This window comes from Sorex araneus, chromosome 8 (assembly GCF_027595985.1).
Source record: "Sorex araneus isolate mSorAra2 chromosome 8, mSorAra2.pri, whole genome shotgun sequence".
NCBI classification, from domain to species: Eukaryota; Metazoa; Chordata; class Mammalia; order Eulipotyphla; family Soricidae; genus Sorex; species Sorex araneus.
In genome coordinates, this window is record NC_073309.1 from 5,521,126 (window position 1) to 5,546,066 (window position 24,941).

Sequence of the window (24,941 nt, forward strand, 5' to 3'; positions counted from 1 at the left end):
CTCTCGCCCCCGTCATGTTCCTGAGACCCCCATACAGGAACCTCTCGCCCCCGTCATGTTCCTGAGACCCCCATACACGCATCTTCCTGGCGACCATCTCTACCTGCAGAGACCTGTGTCACCTTTGCGGCCCTCCATGCCTCCTGGGGCTTTCTCTGGCCCCCTCTCCCCTCCTTCCCAGCTGTGCTTCCCCCCAAAGCACCCTCTGGGGTACGACCTCCTTCCCCCGCAGGTTGAACCCAAAGGCCAACCAGACAGAGCGTCCCGGGAGACCCAGCTCTGCTTTCTTCGCCTAAGGCCCCATGTTCCCAGCCACCGTCTGGGTCCATTTAGCACCGATCAATGGGCAGAGCCGAGGCCGATCACAGCCTTTCCCCGGGACACAACACTGGTTTCAAGTTCATGTCTCCTTCTCCCTGCCCAGATACCCTACCCCACCAGCCGGAGTCACTTGGTTGTACAGGTAGGTAAACTGGGTTTTTTAGAAAAGTGGTCTATGTGGTCAGAGGGGTAGCGCAAAGGTGAAGGCACTGGCCTGGCACGTGGCCCGTTATGTTCCAATGCGTGGCACCGCCCGGGGGCCCCTGAGCACCACCAGGAGTGATCCCCAAGCACAGAGACCAGACTAAGCCCTGAGCATCTCCGAGTGGGGTCCCCGAACAGACAAAACTCAAACCCGAAGAGCAATACAACGCACTTGGGTTTGCCGGTGGACACGGTCTCTCGGGCTGGCGCTGGGCGAGCCTGGCTCTGTGGGAGGCCGGGGGCTGTGCGCGAACGCGGTTCTGCATGTGGCTCGGGGAATCCGCTCCAGCAGAGTTGGACTGGGAGCGAATTCACGGCGGAGCACAGTCGCCTCCGTCCCAGCACCCACCGGGCGCTGCCCACTGGGCACAGCAGCTCGGCGCAGGGGGAGGAAGAACAGCCTGGGGGGCTCCGGACAGAGAGGGTGTTTTCTGTGTGGCCCCCGGAGGCCTCCGGGGAGGCAGGGACGGGGATGGCCTCTTCCTTCCCCATCTCTGCCTCCTGCAGAGGGGCCCGGGCCAGCGTCTGCCCCTGAGGGAAAGCTGAGGGAGACGGAGGCCGGCAGGGTGGGCTAGGAGAACAACAGGGAGAGACGGGCACGGGCACAGAGAGGGGGCTCTGAGCATATTTCCAAGGTTTTGTCCTTGTCCGCAAGGCTGGTTGACATCAGACAGGCCCGCCTGTTGGGGTGAACCCAAGACCTCAGCTCCCTGCGCCTCAGGGGTAAGGGGATGTCCTTCCCCCCATCCCTGGGGGAGGGAGGCAGGGCTCACTCAGATCAGGGGAGGCTGAACAACGGTTCTCTTGAGGAGCTGGATGACGTCACCCACTTGCCTCACGGGCTGCTGAAAGGCTCTTTAAGGAGATGCCCATATTTATAGCCAGGGCCCAAGGACTGTAAAAATATTACCTTTGGTCGAAGTGTTTTCATGAGGATTTTTAAATCGTTCCCAGTGTTTCGTTTTCTGCAAGAAGCCGCTGTGTACAATGCCCTTCCTTGACCACCGGAGCGATGCTTGTGTTTTTTCCCCCGGGTGCCTATTTTAAAGTCGCTCTAAGCTGTTTTCCAGAGTATCGGAGTCTAACAAACAAGTCCCGCTGGCCTCGATGCTGTTTGTCTGCGGATCCTCCAGACCGGCGTGTCGGGACTAGGCCAGGGCAGCGTGGCAGGGAAGCGATGGACGGGTCAGACTTGGCTGCAGTGCAGCTGGGGTGGCCGGGCCCACAGGACACGTGGCGGGCCTCGGGCTGATGCTGTGGCCAGACTGTGTCAGGCAGCAAATTTGAGAAACTGCGGACGGAGGTGGGAGAAGGGACCACGAGACTCTGCTGAGGTGGCGGTGGTTTTCAGTTCCTTTATTTCTTTTTCTTTTAGTTTCCGGGTCACGCTCAACAGTGCTCAGAGCTTACTCCTGACTCTGTGCTCAGGGGTCACTCCTAGCAGTGTCCAGGCACCCTGGGTGGTGCCAGGGATGTGAACCTGGGTCAGGTATATGCAAAGCCAGCCCCTCGCCCCCTGTCCCGTCTCTCCCCACCTCTCCACCTTTTGCGGGGGGGCGGGGGGAGTAGCAACATGGATTCTAGGGAAAGAACAAGAACTTTGAGGGTTCGCAGTGAACGTTTCAGAGCCGCTGCCTCTCCGGCTCTGACCCAGCGGCCAGCTTTGCCACCTCCTGGGGCGCCTGGGTGTCTGTTGCTATTCTGCAGAGGGGCCTTTGCACGAAGATGGCCAAACTCACCGTGGCACTGGAGCTGGCCCAGCCCAGGGAGCTGGGATCACCGTCACCCCGGCTCTTGGCTCTCAAGTCCCAGAAACGTGCAAGATGTTTTTCCCCTGAGCTTGTTGGGGGGCTAAGTGGGGGAGAGACGGGGGCCATTCCCGGCTTGTGCCTGAGCATAAGATAACACAGGACAGAGTGGCGTGACGGGGTCCCCGAAGCTCCACTGGGGTTTTCCCCCTGATTCAGAATTCTCTGACCAAGCCCACAGCGTCCCCCTCGGCATCGTACCGGCCCCCAGGAAGTGCCCCGGCCTGCTGGTCTGCACACGCCTGCTGAGGTTTGCAGTACACAGCTCTGAAGAATGACAGCTGGGACGACAGGGGGCGCCTCCAGCAGGGACCAAAGCCACTAGGATGGTGGGGTTGCTTGACTCCTCTGTCCCAGAAAACGGCGTGGCGCTCGAGGTGCTTACTACCGCAGGAGCACTGCCCTGGGAGGTTCTCCGGGCCCTGCTGGGCTGGGCGTATGTGTGGAGTGGGGGAGGGGAGTTGCAATGGTCTGAGGAGCGTGTTACTTGCCTCCAAGAATCTGCAATTTCTGGGGCTGGAGCAATAGCACAGCGGGTAGGGCGTTTGCCTTGCACTCGGCCGACCCGGGTTCGATTCCCAGCATCCCATATGGTTCCCTGAGCCCCGCCAGGGGTAATTCCTGAGTGCATGAGCCAGGAGTAACCCCTGTGCATCACCGGGTGTGACCCAAAAAAAACCAAAAAAAAAAAAAATCTGCAATTTCCCTGGTGGGTTTCCTGGTGGCGGTGAGGGGCCAAGTCCGGTCCGTGCTGAGTGTCATTTGGGTCTCCCTTGCTCTGTCACAGAGGCGCCTGTCAGGGTCCCAGATCCCCCCTACCCTGATCCCCACTGCACAGATTTCCTCTGTTTGCATCACATTTAATATTCCTCTTTACAGTATGCGTAAATGGTTCATACGCCTTTATCTTTGTTTCCCCCATAGTTTTTGTTTTGTTATGCTTTGGTTTGGGGGCCACACCTGGCAGTGCTCGGGACTTCCTCCTGGCTCTGTGCTCAGGGAGCCATAGGAGGTACAGGGAATCGAACCCAGGGCGGCTGTGTGCAAGGCAAGCGCTGTGCCTGCTGCACCAGGTCTTCATTCCCCATCGTTGCTTTTCTTCCCTTGGACGGGGGTGTCCGTGTCCTTCGGTTTCTATGTCAGAAGGGCCCAGCAGTCTCGTGTGGCTGCCATGTTGGACGGCCGTAGCCCTTTGTGTCGAACGCTCTGTGCACGTGTAATGAACATGTCTCCCGTGGCATGGTGAAATGGCTCAGCCGAGGGACGGGGATGCCAGAGATGGGTGCTTTGGACTCGGTTGGTTGGGTCTGAACCAACAGTCTGGGGATTCCCACCCGAACAGGCGAGGCCATCCGTGTCACTCCCATGTTAGGGACGAGGAACAGTGCAGGGGTTGAGACCGAAGTGACTCCAAAGCCTCAGCCCACTCTGTCTGCCTGTGGGGTCTCCCGGAGAGTGTGTGCGGCCTCCGTACCAGGCCCCCGACAGCCAGGCTGCTGCCCTGCATCCCCGTTTACCCAGAAAACGCTCTCTGGCCCTGCTGTGCAGTCAGATGAGAGGCTTGACCTCTCTGAGCCGGCCCCGGCCTGGACACTGGGCTTCCTCGTGGCTGTTTGACAGCGCGGCTGGGGAGGGAGGAAAAGGTGCCTGAAAGCAACCGAGAGAGGTGACACGGTGGCTATTTCGTACGTGCAGGGACCGTAAAGGTACGGGCCGGCGTCATCACTGTCATCCTGAGACCCTCCCCGCTCTCTCTGCTTAGGCCAAGAACTCCCGTCTCCCCCGCCGCCCCTCCTGCGCCCTGGGCTGTCCGTCCCCTCCCCCCACCCCTGCTCTCGATGCTCTGAACGGCACATTTTATTCGGGAGGCAAACATTGCCTCGCTCTGTTTCCCCGCGGTGGACCAGCCTTTCGAGCTCCTGGGGAGTCTGGCCCAGAGCATAGAAAATTCAGTCTTTGCCTCTTTTCCACTGAGAGAGCAGGCGCGGCCGCAGTGGAAAAACCTCCCTCACTCTCCGTGCCGGTAGGAAGAGCTTTTCCTCCTCAGGGGCCAACAGTTAGGCCCTTGTTCCTCCCGGGGACTCAGGGCCCGGCGGGCTGGCTACGGGCCGGCTGTCCCGGAAGGAGCTCATCTCCCTGCTTGGTCCATCGGTTTTGACCAGGCCATCTTGGGAAGCCCTGGAACCGGCTCCCACGGATAGTTGGAGGGAAGGCAGAAGTGGACCAGCTGACTTGCTCCTGGGGCCGTGGGCTGACACGTGTTAGAAGATTGCCTTGGGTCACCTTTGCAGCAAATGCTTCCTGAGCCCTAAGTGGGTAAACTGAGGAAATTGGCCTGAAGGGAGAGATCAAGGAAGCTGGGCGTAAGACCTCTGTTTCTCGGAAGGAATTGGACGAGGCACCCAGTGGTCAGGTGGACGGTGGGGCCCAGGCAGCCGCCGTGTCCCTCTCAGATCTGAGACAGGTCAGGAGAAGAGAAGCAGCCGGTGAGGGGCGGGGGAGGGGAGCGGCGGGATCGAAGCCATTTTCATTCGGGACAAGTTGGTCTCCGGGTCTTCAGGGCTGCTTGGCTGGATTTGTCTAACTGACGATTGAAATTAATGGTTTGGCACACGAATGAGGTAGGAAAAGAGAGTTCCACGGGGCAGTCGATACTCTGTTAATAGAGAATCAATGGCTCTAGAGTATTGCTATAGAGTATGTTAGAGTAATAGGGTATCTCTGCAGTAATGGGGATCGACGTTATAGTAATCAGGGGAGCTCGGGATGGGCAGGTATCGGGATGCTCACATGGAGGAAAGTGTCGGAGACAAATCTAGAAGGTCTTGCGGGTGACAGGAGAGGCGTGGCTCTGAGCCCAGGGTCACTACAGGCCAGGCTCCGGGGACCATCGTGGGGTGGCTGAGTGCAAGGCAAGCGCCCTGCCCACTGCCCTCTCGGGTCCAAGGGAAGGAGACTCAGAGGCCCAGAAAGTGAGAGGGAAGCCTTGTATCTCCTGGCCGACTGAACAAATACGTTCTGAGCCTAGGATGGAGTTTCCGAGGCAAAGGGAGAAGACGGAAGGAGCAAGTATGTCAAAGATGGATCAGAGAGAGCAGCTCGAGTAAACACGGGCCTTGGGAGGGAGAGAAGGACTTTGTGCAAGTTTCCTAATTGCACAAGATCTGGAAGCTGGACCCCAGGGAGGGAAATCCTTAGTAGAGATTTAAAAGTAAATGTTTAAATGACCCCCTTTCATTTTCCTGTGGCTCACGTCTTCCACTGAACGAAAGGTGCCCCCCGTCACACACATATATCTCTGTCTGTCTGTGGGGTACAGACAGGCCGTGTGTGTGTGTGTGTGTGTGTGTGTGTGTGTGTGTGTGTGTGTGTGTGTGTAGCAGGTATGGGGGAATCTGCCTCTCTGCAGTCAGTTGCCACAATCTCTGCCCACCCCGGGTGGTGCTCTCTCTCAAAGTTGGGACATGGTACACACACACACACACACACACACACATTCACGCACACACACACATACACACACACTCATGCACACACATACACACACACTCACGTGAGCACACACACTCATGCGCACACACACTCATGCACACACACACACACACACACACACACACACACACACAGCCTGTGCCCACAACCTCTGCAGCCAGACCAAGCTCGCTGACGCCTGGCTCTTCCGTGCTCAGCCGTGCCCGACATGTGTCATCTCCCATCACATGGGAAGGCAGAAGTGGACCAGCTGACTTGCTCTGAGAGCCCAGTTGGTGAGTGTGCCTGATGGCGTGGTGCGGGGTCTGCCCATTCTGGGTGCTGGCGCCCCCTACTGGGGAGATGGGAATACTCTAGCCCTGCTGTGATGCTTTGTCTTTCTGGACAGAGAGTTGGGTGGGTTGTCCCAGAGCCTCTGCTGGAACCCTGGTCTCCCTCCCTCGGGGGGTCTGCAGGAGACGGCTCATGCCAGAAAGGCCTGCGGAGTCCCCTGGGAGGCTGCCGCTGGCCAGCATGCACGTGCTCAGGCTGATTTTGGTTTGTTCTTGGTTTGTAGGCCACGCCTGTCTGTGCCCAGGGGTCATACCTGGGTTTGGACCCGCTCTTCTCCGTCTCTGCCCCAGCCCACGCTGCTTTAATGGGCACCCTCCACTTACAGTTTAGTTTCCAGTTTCCCTTTATTACAAACACGATGAAACGCACATCTGTGTGTGCACATCTCCTTCTTCCTCCTGATTCTTAGACTCCTCTCTTAGGACCCATGCCCTAGGTGTAATTAAGGAAAAGCTACCATGGTTTGATGCTTACCAGCTGAAACGTGGACCGCTTGGGTCAGATCTAGCCTCTGACACCAGCTCTTGCCTCCAGGAAAGCTCTTTCCACCCCAGAGGGAACAACAGAGAATAGCACCTGGAAAACCAGGTTCTGTGGGCCGTAAGGCAGTGAATATTCGCAGTGCGCTTGTTTAGAAGGATGTGTAACTCAGGGTAAACACTACTAAATAATCATTGACATCACTGGTCCAAGAGGTGGATATTTGAAGCTTCATGTCGCCAATGGCCAGTTAGGTTCAACGGGAGGCGTTCGCCTTCCAAACAGGAGGGAGCAATGACCTCATGGGTACAGTTTCTGGACCCCCAGGATCGGGGTCACTGACTCGTAAGGACACCACATGGTCAAGGCGAGCTTCTTCTACACGAGCGTTTCTTCTTGTTACTCCACTAACAAGCAACCCCGTGGGTGGCGGTCGGGTCTGTTGAGGCTTGGTTTGGTGTTTCAGCCCCACGCATGCCGAGAGCTCTGGAGGGCGCTGGAGCATGGACCTGTGCGAGGCACGTCGGCCTGGGGCATGACTCCCATCCCTTGTCCGTAGAGAAGGGGCGAGGAGGCCGGTGGAAGATTGGGGGTTTCTGTGCTCCTGGACCAGAAGGTGCTAAGGGTGCAACAGATGCCAACTCCAGACACACTCTAAAGGGAGGCTCATCCCCTGCCTCCCCACCCCCGGGAAAAAGCAGTGAGGGCTGCTTCCGGTTTGTCATCTCTTCCTTGACACGTGGCAGGGCTCTTGGGTCAGAGAGCAAAACGGCGGGTTTCCCGGAGACTTGGGGGTGGCGTGGCATCTGAAAACACAGTTCCTTTTCTCGGAGGCCAATGCCGTGGGGCTTTAGACTCTCAACCAACTTTCCTTTCCTTTCAGGAAACCACTGGCACATCCATTTCGAGCGTCGGGTAAACAGGGAAGGAGTCGAGTTTATTAGTGTCTCGTTTTCAGCTCAGGAATCTTTGCCACCTGCTGCCTTTGGCCCTCCGGAGTGGAGGGTCCGTCCAGGTTGCACTGAGGGGTTTCTTCCACTGGAAACCAGACAGGAGCCAGCCCCAGAGCCTGGCCGCTTGGGCGTGGACCGCGTGTCCAGGAGACGGGCTGATGTCATGTGGTGAAAGACCCACATTCACACCGCCAACTTCCTTCTGTGATTTATTTCTGCCCGAGGAGGGCAGGCAGTCCCCCAAAATACACACCAGAGACTTGGGGTTGTTGTGAACCCCCAGGAACTTGCCTGAGTGGCCTGGGTTGGAAATAAAGGAGAAAACAGCCTCTGGCGTGGAACTCTGGTAGGAATCGAAAAGAAATCAGCAAGAATACTTTTTATCTTTTTTTTTTTTTTGCTTTTTGGGTCACACCCAGCGATGCTCAGGGGTTACTCCTGGTCTGCACTCAGGAATTACTCCTGGCGGTGCTCGGGGGACCATATGGAATGCCGGGGATCGAACCCGGTTTGGCCACATGCAAGGCGAACACCCTACCCGCTGTGCTATTGCTCCGGCCCCAAAAGAATACTTTGTAACCTAAAACCGAGAGAGGATAGCTGGAGTGGAATCACCGGCGGCAATCCTAGGCCATCACCGAGACTCTGCTATGAACGGGCATTGACTGACATGGGAGTCATCCCCTTCCCACGGACTCCTTTGGCAAGGCCCCCAAAGAGCACTTTTGGTTACTTTTGGGTGTTGAGATTAGTCTTCTCTTGTCTCCTGGGCCTTTGCCAAAAATATAGATACATTGTAAACATTTTACTGAAGTGTAATACATACATACAGAGACATGCACACAGCTCTGATTCTTGAAAACATCAACTATAACTCTGTTTCTGGCAACGAGACTCGAGTCCTTCCCGAGCCCACCACGTTGGCTTAGGAGGACGTACCAACCCGGGTTCAACTGTGTCCCCAGATCGCCCTTCCCTGCATGTTTTGAGAGGTTCCTGCCTTCCCCACATGATCCGTCACAGTCAAAGCAAGAGGCGGTGAGAGACTGATGAAGAGTCCAGCTTGTGCCCACGGGCTCTAGTTCTGCCTCCTTCCACCTTCCCACACCCACAGGCTGGACCAGAAGCTCTAACCACTGGGCTACAGCACGGGCCTTCCTATGGCCCAGCATCCCTAACCACTGGGCTAGCCCAGGGGTCTTCCTGGTCTAGGAAGACTGGCAGATCCCTGTTCTGGCTCATTTGTTATTGATCTCTTCCTCTTTCCTTCCATTTTCCCTTCCCTAAAGCTCTGTGGGCCTCAAGGCTCAACTTCAACATTTAGTCTCTACAGCCTTAACGAGACCAGTCAGTTTCCACAGCTCTTGGACTGAGCCTTTGGTATGCGTATGTGTGCATGCATGTGCACACACTTATGTGTGCACTCCTACACATACGCACTCACACATATACACTCATATCCACACATGCATACTCACACTCCCATACACACTCATGTGCGCACACACACATACACACACACACACACACACGCCTCTGCCCGGCACAGAGGCTAGCTTCAGACCTTTCCTGTTCCTTGTGTGGAGACACCCGTCCTCGTGCCCTGGACCCGGTGCTGATTGGCTTTGTCTGCCCAGATGGTTATTTTTCTACCAACAGAACCTCTGCTGTAAGAAGCAAATTCTCTGTGGTTTGGGCAGAGACGAACCACTTCCTTTCCCGTGTTCCCGAGGCGGACAAATAAACCCGACACGATCAACCAGCAAGCCGCACTTGCGGGTCAGGTCGGCGTCCTCCCCGGAGCTTGACCGGCAGAACTACAGAACACAGGCGGCGGCGGGAGAGTGGGGTGAGGCGGGGGCAGAGACGGGAGGGAGAAAGAGGAGAATCTTGCCAGCCGTTTCTCTCCCTCACCTCTCACTGCTGGCTTCCCTCTCTCCTTCTCACTTCCTCGGCTGTTCTGGGTTTCTATTGCTCTGTGAGGCATTTCCATGAGCCAAAAAGGCCATGCAGAGTCGCCCCTCAGGGGTGAGGCTCAGCCCCACAGGGTTTGTGGTTCTAGGGGTCCTCTGGGAAGGGCGTCATTGGCGGTGCCTTGTCTGACCACTGGGTGGCAGAAGGCTTGCGCTAAGCGCAGGCTTGGGTGCTGGGTGACCAGGGCGGGGTCCGGGAGTCTTGAATGTCCATCGAGGCATGTGTGTGTGTGTGTGTGTGTGTGTGTGTGTGTGTGTGTGTGTGTGTGTGTGTGAGAGAGAGTTCTTTGGTAAAGGAGGTGTCCTTCACCAAAGAACACACAGAGTTATAAGCATTTATTCCCCTTGTAGAAATTTACAGAATTAAAGAAAGTATTCATGCACCCATGCATCTGTTTTCTGAATTCTTTTTTTCTTTTTTCTTTTCTTTTTTTTTTTTTTTTTGAGTCACACCTGGCGATGCACAGGGGCTCCTCCTGGCTCTGCACTCGGGAATTACTCCTGGTGGTGCTCAAGGGACCACATGGGATGCTGGAAATCGAACCCGGGTCAGCCGCATGCAAAGCAGATGCCCTCCCCGCTGTACCATCGCTCCAGCCCCTTTCCAAATTCTTTAGACATGTGTTTGCCCACTCAAATATGTGAGTGGCAAACTTTCCTTCCTCATTTCCTGCTCTCCTCCTCCACCCCTGCCCCCGGCACCCCCCCACTCACTGTCCAGTCCTGCACTCCGGAGCTGCAGGGCCGTCTGTCTGTCCATCAGTCCAGCCGGACTGTGACTCAGGGTGACTCATGGCTTGTGTCGGGGCTGCTGTGGATAAGGGCGTGCCGGGAAGTGCATTGGTCCATATCTGCTTCCCACACATATGGGGTGGGACCCACGCGACGCCCATCCACCTTCTGGGGGTTCGAAGGTTCCATTGCCAAGTTCACATGCAGGCACACACCTGTGGACATACATGTCTATATTGTGCACACATTTGTACACACATTGCGTGCACTCTGATGCACACACACACACGCATGCATACATGCACACATAGACAGGGGGTTTTGTTTCTGGATTCCGTGTATTCGGATGCACTTCCATTGTATGAGCCCAAGGATTTCAGACCTCAGAGGAAATGGAACCCTCTGGAATGCCGGGGGCCGAGGTCTGCTCTCAGCGGAGTCTTACCGCCCGGTTCCTCACCCCCTTCCTAGGTACGAAGTGGAACAGCCGGGTGTTTTGTGTGCTGTGAGGCGTGTCGAGAACACATGTAGAGTCAACGGCCCTAACCTGCCTCAGCGGGCGTGGCTTGGTCCTGAGGCTTCACGGGCACACATCACACGGAGCCCCCCCAACGGACAAGGACAACCCCGGGGCCGTCGGGGGGATTCGGTCTCGGCTCTGAAGTTAGATACGTGGCAGCCAGCCCAGCGTGCAGGAACGGTTGCCGGGCAGTTTCTCGTTCCGTCGGGGTGTGCGGGGCGGGGGAAACGCCTTCTGTGAGGCCATGCAGAGGGAGCGGCTCTCGCCAGCTCTGACACAGAGAGGGACGCCTGTCCCGGGTGAAGCACAGCAGCACACTCTCAGCACAGCGCCCCACAGGTGGGCTTCCCTGCCCCAGCCGGGGCTTCCCAGTCCCTGGTGAGGGAGCCGGACCCCCCACCCCGCTTCCCAGCCATTCCTTCACCCGAGCCCTCCAGCCTCCGATGCACAGCTGGACGCCCGCCTTTGGGGTGTTTGGGTTCAGCCCACTGATGCACATCCTATTTTTTTTTGCGGGGATGGGGGGCTCCCTGGGGTGCTCAGGGGGCTGGAAGTCTACGCTCCACAATACTCAGTCAACCCCATTTGAGATTCAGTGCTGGGGCCTTGCGGTGCTGGACCCTCCAGGGTGACCACGGCATGCTCAGGGCCCCACAGAGCTGCCCGGAGACAGCTGGAGGCCACACATGCTAGAGGATCAAACCCGGGACTCGTCGATGGCTGCCCATGGCTGCCCGTCTCCCCAGGCCGGCGGGCGGGCTTTGTTCCCGGGGCGGGCCTCTGGTGACGCAGCCCGGCGGCAGCACGTGACTCTGGGAGAAGTCTGAGTCCCTGCGCTGTTCTCTTTCAGCCACAATTACCGTGTCAGGGAGACGGTTTCAATTGAACGTGTCTTTCGGCATCTTCGGAAAAGGTGCTCATCCCCCTTTCATGAGCCGGAAACCGCCCTCCGGCTCAGACGGCGGCAGGCGCTAGTGTTTAACGAGACACTAATGCTGTGTCTTGTTAATCAATTTTAGTGCGCTCCGGGTAGTTTCTGAGGTGATTTCCAACTTATAGAAATGTTGCAGAAATCGTATAGGGGACTCTATTCCCTTACCCTCCTAATTAGATTCACTTCCTAATTACATTCTGTCCCATTTGCTTCCCGTCCTTCTCTTTTTCTCTCCGCCTAATCTTGGGGAAACCGTTGGAGAGAACTTTGGAGACTTCATTCTCCGTTATACCTAAGTGGCCCCGTGTGTTTTTCCTGAGAACAAGGACGTGAGACAGTGACCCGCACCAGACACCCTGATCCTCTGATCTGAATTTGGCGGTTCTCAGCGCTTGTCTCGATGATAGGTGAGGAGACAATGATCATAGGTGAAAGACAATGAATGGATAGATGAAAGAAATAGATAACGGATGGATGACGAACAATGGAGTGCTCTTGAACAAGAATGGGAACTCTTGGTAGCTTCCGAATTGATGCGGGTAACAGCCGCTGGTGAGCTAGCCCCAGGGACAAGGCGCCGGCCTTGCATGGAGCAAGGTTCTACCCCTGGCACTGCATATGGTCCTGGGAGCACCGCCAGGAGTGATCCCTGGGCCCAGGTCCAGGGGGAGCACCCCATCCCCCACCCCGGCCCACCAGCACCGCCCGGTGTGGCCCAAAGCCAAGGGAACAAAATGAAGCAAAACCAGACAATGTCGGTGCATGTCCATTTCGTGTGCTCTGACTTCCTGCTGGCTAATTCCACCCCAGGGCGCTTGGATTCCTCGTCCCCAAGTCAGAATCCCACAATCCACCGGAGTATTAGCTCGGGGTCCACAGGTAGGCACTGAAATCCTTTGCAAAGGAGGATGAGCTCAAATGCAGTGTCACTGGGTCTCTGGGGCTGCTCAGCTCACAGCTCACAGTTCCTCCTGTCCTCAGGGTTGCACGACCCTCCCTTGCCGACCTTCCTGGAATCCTGCTGGAATTCTGGAGAGTCAGGAAGCAGCAGGAGGCCCCCTCTGTCCGAGGGCGGACTCCCAGATGCTGCCAAAGACTGGCCCGGCTCGCCTCGCTCTGTGGCCCCTGGGTTTGGCTTTCTGGCTTGAGGGGACCTCAGTGTCTTTCTACAGATTTGTCTGGGGCCTTGAGGTGGCACCAAGGGCTGGACACTGCTTGGGCCTGAGCCTGATACGGCAGCCCCCAAGCATCCCCGTATGACCACCTCCCCTCCCGCACCTCCCACCCCAAAAAAAAAAACCAGAAAGCCTCATTCCATTTTCCCTTCCTTCCTCATCCAGAAACTTCTCTCCCATGTCTCTCCTTTATTTCCTTTTTAGGATGCCCCAAGCCCCGCCCCCACCCCACCCCGGCCCTTTCAAGAAGTTGGGCCACTTCCCAACCACCGGTCACGCAGACCCACGGAGGCAGGAGAGGTCGTGCTATGCTGAATACTTTTTTATTTATATTTCGTCTGTAAACATAATTTGCTTTGTAGGCACAATATAACAAAAGCTCTAAAGCCACAAATACATTGGACAATGTCTCGGGTCACTCCCCCGGCTCAGGTCACAGAGACGCCCTGGCAGGTCCTGTCAAGGTGACCACACGCGGCTGCCGTGTCCAGCACCAGGAGACGGGCAGGCGGACACTGCGCTCTGCGCCACACTTGGAGGCGAACCCCCGCCCTCACCCCTCTCCCAGGTTCTCGGCAGGTGGAAGGACGTTCCCCAACTGCCCGGCACGATGAGTCACTGAAAACAACACCACCTTTTTTTTTGGGGGGGGGTGGGTGGGCATGCCTGGTGCAGCCAGCTCCCCTCGGGATTCCGAGCCTGGAGATGCCCCCCTGCTCGCGGGCCCTAGGAGCCCCTGTGTCCAGCCCCTTCCCCGGGAATGTCGCTTGGCACGTGGTTCTCTGCAAGACCCCATTGTCGCACGGTTCTGGGGGGTGGGTGGGCCGTGACCGACCCACACAGCTCTCCACAAGGGGGCCTGGGAGGGCAGTGATGGGTGATCAGAAAGGCCAGAACTGGACGTGGGTTTTCGGGGAGGAAAGGGAGAGGTGGGGGGAGGGGTTCTCTCATCCAGCCTGGGGTCAGCAGTGGGCAACATCCGTCTCCTCCCCCGCCCCCCGTTTGACACAAGCTCCCACTGTGGGGAAGAAGAACGTCATCGCCCCCAGAGTAGGGCAGGAAGAGACCTTGAGGACCCCATGGACAAAGGGGCTTCTTTCCGGGGGGGCAGCTGGGGGTGGGGGTGGCCAAGACACGCCCATTCCTGTCTGCCCAGCGGCTCACGGTTGACAGAGCTGGCCATCACATGCCTGGTCATGCCGTGGGGGACCCCCTCCCCCTCCCCACGCCCCAGGCCTCGAGGGACAGGAAGTGAGCTGGGTGCTGGTGCTGGTGTTGCGGCTTCTTTGAGTTTGGGGGCTGGAGTCGATTCTTGGTGCCAAGGGGGCTGGGGAGGCGGGAAAGAGGAACCGGCCCGTGGAAATCCTGTGACTCCTCTTCCGGTGGGTGGCTGTGCCCCCCTGGCCAAGGGGGGGGGGAGGCAGTTTCTAGGGGACCAGTAGCAGGCGAGGGGGAGGCCCCCAGCTCCCAAGGGCAGGGTCTGGCCAAGAGTCTGCACCATAATTTTCTGTTCATTTGGTATCAGATGGCCTCTAGGTGGGAGCGGGCTTTGGCAAAAACGACAGTTAAAAAAAAGATACAAGTGGGTTGTTTCTCCCCCACGTGGGTGCTCGGGGAGGTCTCCCGGTCAAACGGGGACTAAGAAGAGCAGGCTTGGTCATGCCACTGGCACGTGGGCAAATGTGGGCATGCCTGAGTCACGGCTTCCGAAATCACACGGTGCTTGTGTCTGAAAAATGAAGTGGAAATAGACGCGACCCCCCCGGGGAGGGTGAGCTCTGGAGCCGGGGCCTGGGAGGAGGGACCTTCCCGGGCAGGGCCGCCTTCAGCCCTCAAGGACCTGCACGTGTTTCCCTGCGTCTGTCAGACCCAGCCCAGGCCACTGCGGGTGGGCCTGGCCAGCTCCCTGGCCCTCCCGGGGGCGGGGGTGGGGGAGAGGCAGGTGTACCCCAAGACTGGGCCGTTGGCTCAGGAGATCACCCCTCTGACCTGCCCCATCTGGCGGGTATTCTCGTCTCAAGTGTGGGTGGCTGGCAGCGGAGAAATGTCATTTGGCCTGAAGAATCTTCGCCTGGGGTGGCCCTGGTGACCTGTCCCCCCGCCCTGCCTCGCCTCTGCCTGGTCTCGCAGACCCTGGGCAGCGGTGAATGGGCGCACGGGTTTGCCGGATTGTTCGGACCTGTCGCGAGGGACCCCAGAGAGGGTCTGGAGGAAGGGGCGGGGGTGCCCGGCGGGGGAGGGACCCTAATACTGCATGGGATGGGGTTGGCACTTAATTTCAAAACACAACAATGATCAACAGCGCCTGTGTTAAGCTCAGCCGACGGCAGACGAACACGACACACACTGGCTACGGCGTTTGCTCGAGGGCCCGAGGGGCGCCAGCCGGCCCCTCCTCTCGTCCCGGGGGCCTCACTGGATGAAGGGGATCCGCTCCTTGTTCTCGCCGTCGCCCTCGTGGTCCTCCTCCTCCTCCCCAGCCTCGCTGGTCTCGGTGCTGTCGTTGGCCATCTGTGGGGGGCAACAGAGGGGGGCGGTGGGGCCCGGGGGCTCAGGGAAAGGCCCCCACGCCACCCCCGCCCCGAGGGGCACCGGCTCGGGCAACAGGAGCTCCCGGGAACGCAGCGTGGTGCTGGCCGCCCCCCCTGTCCCGAGTGGACAGAAGCATCTGGCCTTGGGATGAGGAGGGAGCCCAGGACAGCAGGCTCCCGAGAGGGGCCCTGGGGGTCCAGCTGGGGGGCCCCCTGGGAGACGGAGCCGCAGGCCTCTGCCCCCTCCTCTGGGGTCTCAGGGGACGGATTCCTTTGCCCTTCGACTCACCAGGGGTGTTGGGGTTTTCTCCACGTCCAGAATTAGCTTTCCGATGTTTCCTCGGTCGTGGATCCGCTGCATGGCCTCCTTCACCTGGGAGACAGGAGGGAAGCAGAGACGCCTGTTGGGGGGAGGGTGTGGGCAGGAGGTGGTGGGGGGGGGAGGGGTTCTAGAAACAGTTCACCACTCTCCCACCAGGGGGCGCTGTGGCTCAAGTTTTCTGCGCCAGAGTACCTGAAACCAAATAAATTAAATCTCTTGTACACACACACACACACACACACACACACACACACACACACACACACACACACACACACACACACACACACACACACACACACACAGAGTTTGAGCCACTCCTTCTCCAGGTCCTAAACTATCGAGGGAGGTAATCTCGGAAATAAGGGCTCTACGGTTTCTTTTATAAAATGAAAGCCCGGTCGAGGAGAGTATCTGGGGGTACTGCGGTGATACGCACACCGGCCGGCCAGAGTAGAGAGCACTTTGGGGGGAGTCTCGTATCTTGCTTAAGTGTTTCATAATGCGGACTCATGATTCTGATGAAATGGCCCATAGCCCAACCAAAAGGGGGGTCTAAACAGTTGAATGAGGGGGGCTCATGAGACCAGAGATGGTGCCAGGACCCTCTGAGGAAGCCCGAGGGGTGCAGTCAGGGGTGCCTCAGGGGAGAGGGCTGAGGCGGAGGGCCTCACCTGGGTGAAATGAATCGACGTGGAGGCATTCACAGAGTTACCACAGAGCTAGTTACCACTGACATCGGGGCTTTCAAGCTGTGTACCCCACCAGTCCACAAGGACGCACCAAATGCCGATTTCAAGGCTAGAATTTGGTCTGGTTTGGGTTTGGGGGGGGCGAGGCTCGGGGCTTACACCTGGCTCTGCCCTCAGGAATCCCTCCGGGCGGGGCGCGGGGGACCAAGTGGGGTGCTGGGGTGGAACCCATGTCAGCTGCGTGCGAAGCGAGTGTCCTGCCCCTGTACTGTGGCTCTGGCCCTCAAGATATTAAAAATAAGATATTAAATAGAAGATTAAATATTATTAATGCTAATAATTAACATAAATATTATTAACGCTTATTTTGTTAAGATATTAAATGGATATGAAAAAGAAGCCGAGAGCCAGTGAAGGGCTCTTGGAGCTGCGTGCTTACGGGAAAGCTCGGCTCCTGGCCCGGAGGAAGACGGCAGAGCCCGTGAAAGGTCAGCATTCCGGTGCCTTCCCGGGCGGCATCCCATCCCCAAGATAACAGAGGTGGGCGGGGAACTGGGGTCACAGGACCGGCCATCCCAGCATTGTGCCCGGTGACACCCAACAGTGGGGCCACCTTCACGCCACAGATAAGGGGCTGCTGAGTAAACCACGGCTCTCACACCGCAGAATGGAAATGCCAGTGGAGGATAACGCAGGCCGGAAAGAATGCGGGCGAGACCAAGGAGAAAGCGAGCCCTGGGTTTGGGTGCCGACCCCCACAGAACAGCGCCCCTGAAGTCATGGGAAAGGCATGTTCGATCGACAGCTCAGCATGTCTCTCAGCACGCGTGTCCACACCTTCTGCAGGGGACATCTTACTAAGTCAGCATCATGAACATTGGGATGCGCATCTCCGTGTCTCTCCTCGGGCTCACGAGCTGCACGGCCAAGAACCGGCCAGTCAGAAGCTGACCCCCGAGTCCCCCTTGTTGGGGACTGAACCCAGGCCGGCCATGTGGGTTGAACCGGTTTCTGCTCTCGAGGCGGAGTTAGAGCTGGGTTTCCCGGCGCTGGCCCAGGAAGACCGCTCTGCCCCGTGGCCCACACAGATCGCTTTGCAAGTGTTTGCGCATGGGATGTAATGCAGTACCACATGAAACTCAGCCTCTGAAGGGGGCAGCGCCTCGAACCCAGGACAAAACCTCTCCCCGCAATGCAGTGAACTGGACCTGTGGCTTCCTTCTGAGCCACAGATCCAGCCCCCGTGAGGGGCTGACACTGTCCTGATCAGGGCGATTGTGCTCCCCGTCTTCTTTCTTTCTCTGACTCTTTGAGCCTTTTGTGCTGAAGGAACAAGCGGCCACGTGTCACTGCCCAGTGGAAAAGTCCGCTAGGACAGGGAACTGACAACTCAGGAGCTGGCCGGTCAAGAACTGACCAATGCGAAGCTGACCCCTCACCCGCTCTGTGAAGAAGTAAGAAAACAACTGGGTCCTGCTAATAACCAACGACCATTTGGAAGCAAATCCTTCCTGGAAGAGCTTTGATTCGTGAGCACAGCCCTCCCTCAGGGGACCCTTGAAGGGCCTGGGGCCAGAGACACAGACAGCAGCAGGGAACCTGCCCTGAGGTCAGTCCCCAGCATCCCATATGGCCCCCCAAGCCCCACCGGAAGTGACTCCTGAGCACAGAGCTGGGCGTCAGTCCTGAGCACTGCTGGGTGTGACCCCCCAAAACAAAACAATAATTTCTTAAATAATCCTGGGGCTGGAGCCAGAGTACACTGGGATGGGCATTTGCTTTGCACGAGGCTGACCCAGGTTTGATCCCCGGCACCCCAGAGAGTCTCCTGGTCACTGCGAGGAGTAACCCCTGAGCATCGCCAGGTGTGGCCAAAAAAAAAAAAAAATCCTGAACCCTCCAACCTGGCTGAGGTCAGAGCACATTCCTCACCCATCAAGACTGGACAGTCATGAATGTAGACCGAAGCCAGTGAGAGTGGGAGAAAGCGTGCACAGCCACAGAGATCTAAGACCCTTCCCGGACACAGTTCTTCCTTCCGAGGGACGGCTCGCAGTCCCCAGAGAAGAAGCTGCGTGTGCAGAGACAGAAGCTTTTGTGTCTCAGGCTGACTCGGTGCAGGCCCTGCGGTCCGACTCCCAGAGGCAGGGGAGTGGGAAGGAACAGCTCCAGCCGCGCCTCCCAGAATCCCGCCGTTTATTACCCCGGCGAGGCATGGCGCACCTGGAAAACTCCTTGGAGACTGGAAACCGTTTGTGAGCGGGTTCTCCAACACCGCGGCGGAGCCCGGGGGGACAGACTGGCTGTTTTCCTTCCCGCTAAAGCACATTGTGGAGCCGGGGAAGGGGAAGGTCGCCTGCCGAGCGGGCTGCATCTGCGTATTTTGAAATGTTTATTTCTGAAATGAGCTGACTCCTTTTCGGCTCTTTGGCTGGGGGTGCGGGGAGACCACCCCGGGGGGCTCTGATCCTCCGTCTCTCTGTGGGACTCTCGGCCCTTTCAGCTACGCTTGAACTGTGACAAGCCTCTGGGGTATAATTTAGACGGCAAGAAACTGCCCTTTGCTGAGGATGCTTCGTCCGGTGCAGAGCGAGGCCTCTGGGCCCCGGGGCCGCCTGGTTTGCACGGGTCAGACCTCTGAGGGGAGCGCGGATGCCTGAGGGTCTCACGTGAGAGCCTGAAACCCGGGTGCTCTCTGGGCAGCGCCGGGCCCCTCGGGAAGGGGCCTGAGAGGGCAGCGGCCTCTCGGCAGGACTCGGCACACACCCAGGGCAGGGGGCTGTGTTGCGCGCCCCAGCCGGCCCACCGAGACCCCCGCAGGGAAGCCTGCACACAGGGATAACGCTCCCCAGCTCCCAGACCCCCCGAGGCGGGGTGGGCGCCCGGCCCCCTGGAGGCGGCAGGAAGGAAGGAAGACTCTCCTGGGCGTCTCTGGTGGCGACCACACATCCCGCTTGACCTCTGGGTCACATCACAGAGAGCCTGAGGCTTCTGGGCACGGCTGGGGGCCTGGCGCCTCTGCCCTTGCCCGGGCGCACCTCCACGTCCGCTCTGGAGGCCGAGCTTGGGCCCCGGGCCCCTTCTGGTCCTGTCCTGTGCTGCTGACTCAGGTGTGAGCTCCCCCAGAAGCTGCTCTGCACCCCCACTCCTGTCCTCATAACTGGCCCCTGAGTTCCCGGGCATCCGAGACCACCTGGTCATGTCCCGACCTGCCCCAGCCCCCGCCACCCCTCCTGCTCCCCAGTTCTGGAACTGACTCAGTCTGGCCACTGAAAGGTCATGATCCGACCTCTGTAGAAAGCTCGAGAAGAGGTTTTTTGGAAGGCGTGATGGCCGGGACTCGGCAGGTGGGGAGGAGGCAGCCAGGATGCGAGGGTGGAGGGGTCTTCCTGCTCGGGCAGCAGGGAGTGACGCAGGGCCGGAGTCCCATGGGACAGGAAGACGAGGAATGAACAAGAATGAGGGACAGGGGGCTGGAGGGCTGGGCGGAATCGTCGGAGGCACCTGTCGACCCTCCTGGGGTGCTGCTTCCCAGGCCATAAGTGGCCCCCCCACTTCCCATCGCCTTCAAAGCACGAGGATGGATCCTCTGCCGTCATCAGAGAAGGACCAGTGACGCTCGGTCTTTCTTTGGGGTCGGGGGCGGGCGTCTCGATTACTGAGTCATTTATCCGAGTCCAGGCGGGTCATCTTGACGGCACACGCGTGACACCACGTAATGACCAGAGCAGCTGGGCTGAGCGCTGACTAGCAGCTAACGGAGCTGGCTAAGGGGGGGTGGGGAGGCAGCATGTCCCATCACGGGGACACGGAGCCCAGGAGCTCCGAGAAGGGAAGGAGGAGTGACAGGGTGATGAAGAGTATGTGACCAGTGTTGTCTGCGGGAGATGCCCCAGCAGTGTCCATCCTGGGGGAGAGGGGAGGGTTGCTGGAGAGAGCTCAAAGGGCTATGTACACGGGAGGCCAGAGTCCGCTCCCCAACACTGCATGGTCACCTGAGCACTCCTGGGGAGGGACCTCTGAGTCCAGAGCTGGGAGTAGGCCCTGAGCACCACCAAGCACGATCTGAAACCCCCAACAAGCCACAGGAAGCAAAAGGCAATGAAATGTCCTACATATATATATCTACGAACCCCCTGTCTTCCATTTCTTCCCTCAGATAAAGTCTGGTGGATCTCTCGAGAGGTGATAAAGGTGCTGAAATCCCCAACTATTATTGTGTTGCTATCACTGCCTTTCTTCGAAACGATGAGCAGTTGCTTTAAGTATTTTGCTGGTCCCTAATTAGGTGCAGATATATTTAGGAGTGTCAGTTCTTCCTGATGTACAGAAATAAAGTCATGAAACTCACTTATAAATGAATGGACATGGAGTGTAGCATGCTGAGTGAAATAAGTCTGAAAGAGAAGGACAGATGTAGAATGACTGCACTCATTTGTGGAATATAAGAAACAATAACAACACAGTATAAGACCAACACCCAAGGACAGTAGAAACAAAGGCCAGGATGAATGGTCCAGGGTTGGAAGCCAGTCTCCAGGGCGAGAGGGCAGTTGGGACAGAGAAGGCTGGACAATGATGGTTGGGAGGGATTGCTCAGGATGGGAGATGTGTGTGCTGAAAGTGGGTAAAGGACCAAATGTAATAGCCTCTCAGTATCTGCACTGCGAACCATAATGCCCCAAAGGGGAGAGGGAGAGAAGTGGAGGGAGAGGGAGAGGAAGAGGGAGAGGGAGAGGGAGGGGTAGAGAGTGAGTCGGGGGCAGCAGGAATATGGGGGGATACGCGGGTAGGAAATGTGCACTGGTGGAGGGATGGGTTTGGAAGATTGTCTAACTGAAATCTGATCACAAGAGCTTTATAACAGTATCTCACGGTGATTCAATAAAAAAAAGGCAAAAAACAATTAAAATAAAAGGTGCTACTGACTGCCCCTAGACCTGTTTGCTGAAACCGTGGAACGGCGAATCTGTCAGGCAGGTATGGGGACCCTAAGCCATGCCCCGGCCTTTGCCTGCCAAGGCTCCTTCCTTCTGGGCTATGTCCGGAATATTCTTTGCTCAGAGCTGGGCTGGGCTGTGGACTCCTGCGTCCTGCATTTCCTCCAAAGACGGGGGGAGTGTCAGTCAGACAGACTCGGTCCCCAGGCGGCTGCCTCTCCCCAAAGCTGTCTCGCCCCAAAGCTTCTTTATGAGCTGCGTTTCCAAAGGAGACATGTCCCTTCGTCCACAATTTGATTAGCAGCCGTGAGCAGTTGGTGCAGGGGAGGCGGGGTGGGGAACGGCTCTCTCCTCTGCTTCCCGCAAGCAGTGGCCTTTGCAAAGACGCACAATTAGGGACTCTGAACAGAGCCTGGCAACTCAGACCTCCGGTGAACTCCTAGTCGGTATCCACAAGCAGAAACAAGGGTGCAAATGCCCCCCGGGAAGAGCAGGGTCGAGGGGAAGGCTGGCGGGCTTCTGCTTCTTAGGAAGACCTGGAAATGGGGCCAGGGTACACTCGGTGGGGCGGCCTCTGTGTGAACCGGGAGTTAGTACCCATCATAGGTGGTATCGATTCAACAACCCTGGCCAGGTAATGGTGAGTTTTCCTCTTCTCTTGCTGTGTAACCGATATATCAAAAGAGGAACCAGAGAGATAGGACAGCGTGTATCTTGGAGGTGCCTGGCTCAAGTTTGATCACCAGCACCCCCGTCTGGTCCCCTGGGCCCACCTGGAGTGATTCCTGAGTGCAGAGTCAGGAATAAGCCCCTAGTGCTAACACGTGTGGCCCCCACCCAAATAAGGAGATATCTCAACTCTTTTTTTTTTTTTTAGGTCACACCCAGTAATGCTCAGGGCTTACTCCTGGCTCTGCACCCAGGAATTACTGCTCAGGGGGCCATGTGGGATGACGGGGATTGAACCCAGTTGGCCACCTTGAACCCACTGTACAATCACTTTGGCCCCCTACATCTCAGTGCTTTAAAAAGAAAAGGAAATGCAAGAATGAAGAAAGAGACCTGGGGCAGAGGGCCCTTCCAGGACCTGGGAGTTGGGAAGGGGGCTGCGCGCTGGGTAGCAGGGGAGCACTGTGGGGCGAGCTCTGTGGTGGGCTCTTTGCTCGGGTAGCCGGGAGCTGGGGCTGATGGCAGGTGTGGCCGAGGGCTGGACGGAGAGCAGTGGGACTCAGGCGTCAGGGAGACTGGCCGAATGGGCCGTCCGAGTGGCTCCTCCATCGTGCCCGGTCTGACCCTCTTCTTCCGGCTCTTTCTGGAAGCGCACAGTTCCCGGAAGGGGAGGGGGCACATTCTCTCCAATAACCCGGCTGCAACACTCTTCTTTGGGGGAGGAGGGGAGGGAGGTCGCCTGATTTACAGTCTTCTGCTTTCCCTGGGTCGGGAACAATACCCCGCCCGCCCTGCAGACGGGCTGACGTCAGGACTGACTCAGTCCGAAGGCTGATTTTTAATATCGTGGCCCATTTGCCAGGCACAGAGGAGAATCAAGAGGCCAACCTTTGCTTCCCGGAATCTTTCCGGTGGTCTGACAGAGGAGATTCGCCGCACCCCCCTCCCTAAGCACCAAGGAACATCTATTAGCCCTGAGGTTGCGTTGCCATGGCAACGAGATAAAAACCAGACTGCAATATATTGGGGAAAGTAAGCCCGGGAAGTGGGGTGGGGGGGGCGGGAGGGGGGTTCTGCTGGCAAGCTCCCGCTCCCGCTCAGAGTTGGGGTCACGGTCTCTGCCATGGAAGAAGCAACACCAGGAAGCCCCCATCTTGACTCAACCCGGGGCTCCCAGGCTGCTCCCAATGGCCTGACCCCCCCCCCCGCCCCAGGGTCAGCTTCTGGGTAACAGGGAGGCCGAAGCGGTCACGGGCGGGGCAGCCCAGGAGAGACCGTCGGTGGGAATTGGGGAGGGGGTGTTTATCTGTGTGTCCTGGTGAGGGACAGCCGAGTCACGCTGAGCTCAGACGGGAGACGCCGGGGGAATTCTTCAAACGCCCCAAATTATTCCCTTCACTTTTAGGAGCATCTCCTAAGGCAATGAGCCGACATCTCCATAATGTTTTAAAAAATTTCTATCTCCAACATGCAGCTAATAGTCATCAACATGAAATAACGGGGTGACCGAGCACGGCGGGCTGGAGCACCAGCCTGGCACGGGGCGGGCAGGGGTCAGGGCACGATCCCGGGCACCACCTAGTCCCCCAGCACCCCTGTGAGCGACCCTGAGCACCGCTGGGTGTGGCCTCGGAGCAAGCAAACAAGAAAGGAAACGGCACCTCGGGGTCCAGGGCGAGGGGACGAGGGGGCTTGGCGCCCCCACACACACACTTGGTGACAAGAGTCACGCGGTCAAGACCCTTCGAATGCACTGGGGACGTCGACGGGAACGCAAGTGGCTAGCAAAAATGTTTGCACCATTTGGAATATCTAAACTTATCAAGAAGTGGGGGCTGGAGCGATAGCACAGCAGGTAGGGTGTTTCCTTGCACGCGGCCGACTTGGGTTCGATTCCCAGCATCCCGTATGGTCCCCCGAGCACCGCCAGGGGTGATTCCTGAGTGAAGAGCCAGGAGTAACCCCTGAGCATCCCTGGGTGTGACCCCCCCCAAAAAAAATAAATAAAATAAAATTATCAAGAGGAGGCAAAGCCAGGCTTCCTGTGTATGCGACGGAAATGCCGGGCCTAAAAAGACGCGGAAAACTCCTTCCCTTTCCTCTGGACGAGCCTCCGCTCTCCCCGGGGTGCGGGCGTCTGCAGCACCCGGGCCCAAGGCTCTCCGGGACCGTCCGACGGGCCCAGAACTGCTCGCCGCTTCCTCTGGGGGTTCCTGCCCCCGCCTGGCCCCCGGCCCCGGCTGAGACGCTCATCGGGGTGTGTCTGTTCCTGGGAGATGCGCACGAGCCCGGGGTTCGAGCTCGGCCCCGGGTGTGGACCCTGGTTGGCACAGACTGACTCAGGCCACACAGCCGCACGCCGTCCTTCCTTCCCCCGGGAGCTGGTCTCTGACGCCGAGAACTGGCGAAGCACAGAAGCCCCACGCCACCGTCACTGGTCCGAAGGCAAACCCCGGCCCCTCCCAGCCCAGCCCAGTGTCTGGAGCACTGAGCCAGGAGTAGCCCCTGAACACCGTCGGGGTGGCCCAAATAAAACCTTCCCCCCACCCCAATGTTGGTTTCTTTGTGTTTGGGCTACACCCCGGGTGCTTAGCTGATTCCTGGCTCTGTGCTTAAGGACCACTCCTGGCAGGGCTCAGGGGACTGTATGAGGTGCTGGGGATTGAACCTGGGTCGGGCATATGCAAGGCAAGTGCGCTGCCTGTTGTACTATCAGTCCGGCCACAAGCCCCCATTCTCCCCCCCGTCCCGCCCCCTGACTCAAACATTTTTTTGGTTTTGTTTTGCCTTTTGGGTCACACCCAGCGATGCTCAGGGGTTACTCCTGGTTCTGCACTCAGGAATTACTCCTGGAGGTGCTTG

General features: G+C 57.9%; 1 protein-coding gene across 1 annotated transcript in view; it reads right to left on the reverse strand.

The window, feature by feature from the left end:
* Positions 1-13,229: 13,229 nt before the first annotated feature.
* Positions 13,230-24,941, reverse strand: part of VAT1L (vesicle amine transport 1 like) — a 91,733-nt gene continuing 80,021 nt past the window's right edge. Inside the window, exons 8-9 of the mRNA XM_004600511.2 lie at positions 15,746-15,829; positions 13,230-15,436 (exon numbers count right to left, since the gene is read on the reverse strand). Coding sequence (XP_004600568.1) covers positions 15,338-15,436; positions 15,746-15,829 — 183 coding nt within the window. The 3' untranslated portion in view covers positions 13,230-15,337. The remainder of the gene's footprint in view (positions 15,437-15,745; positions 15,830-24,941) is intronic.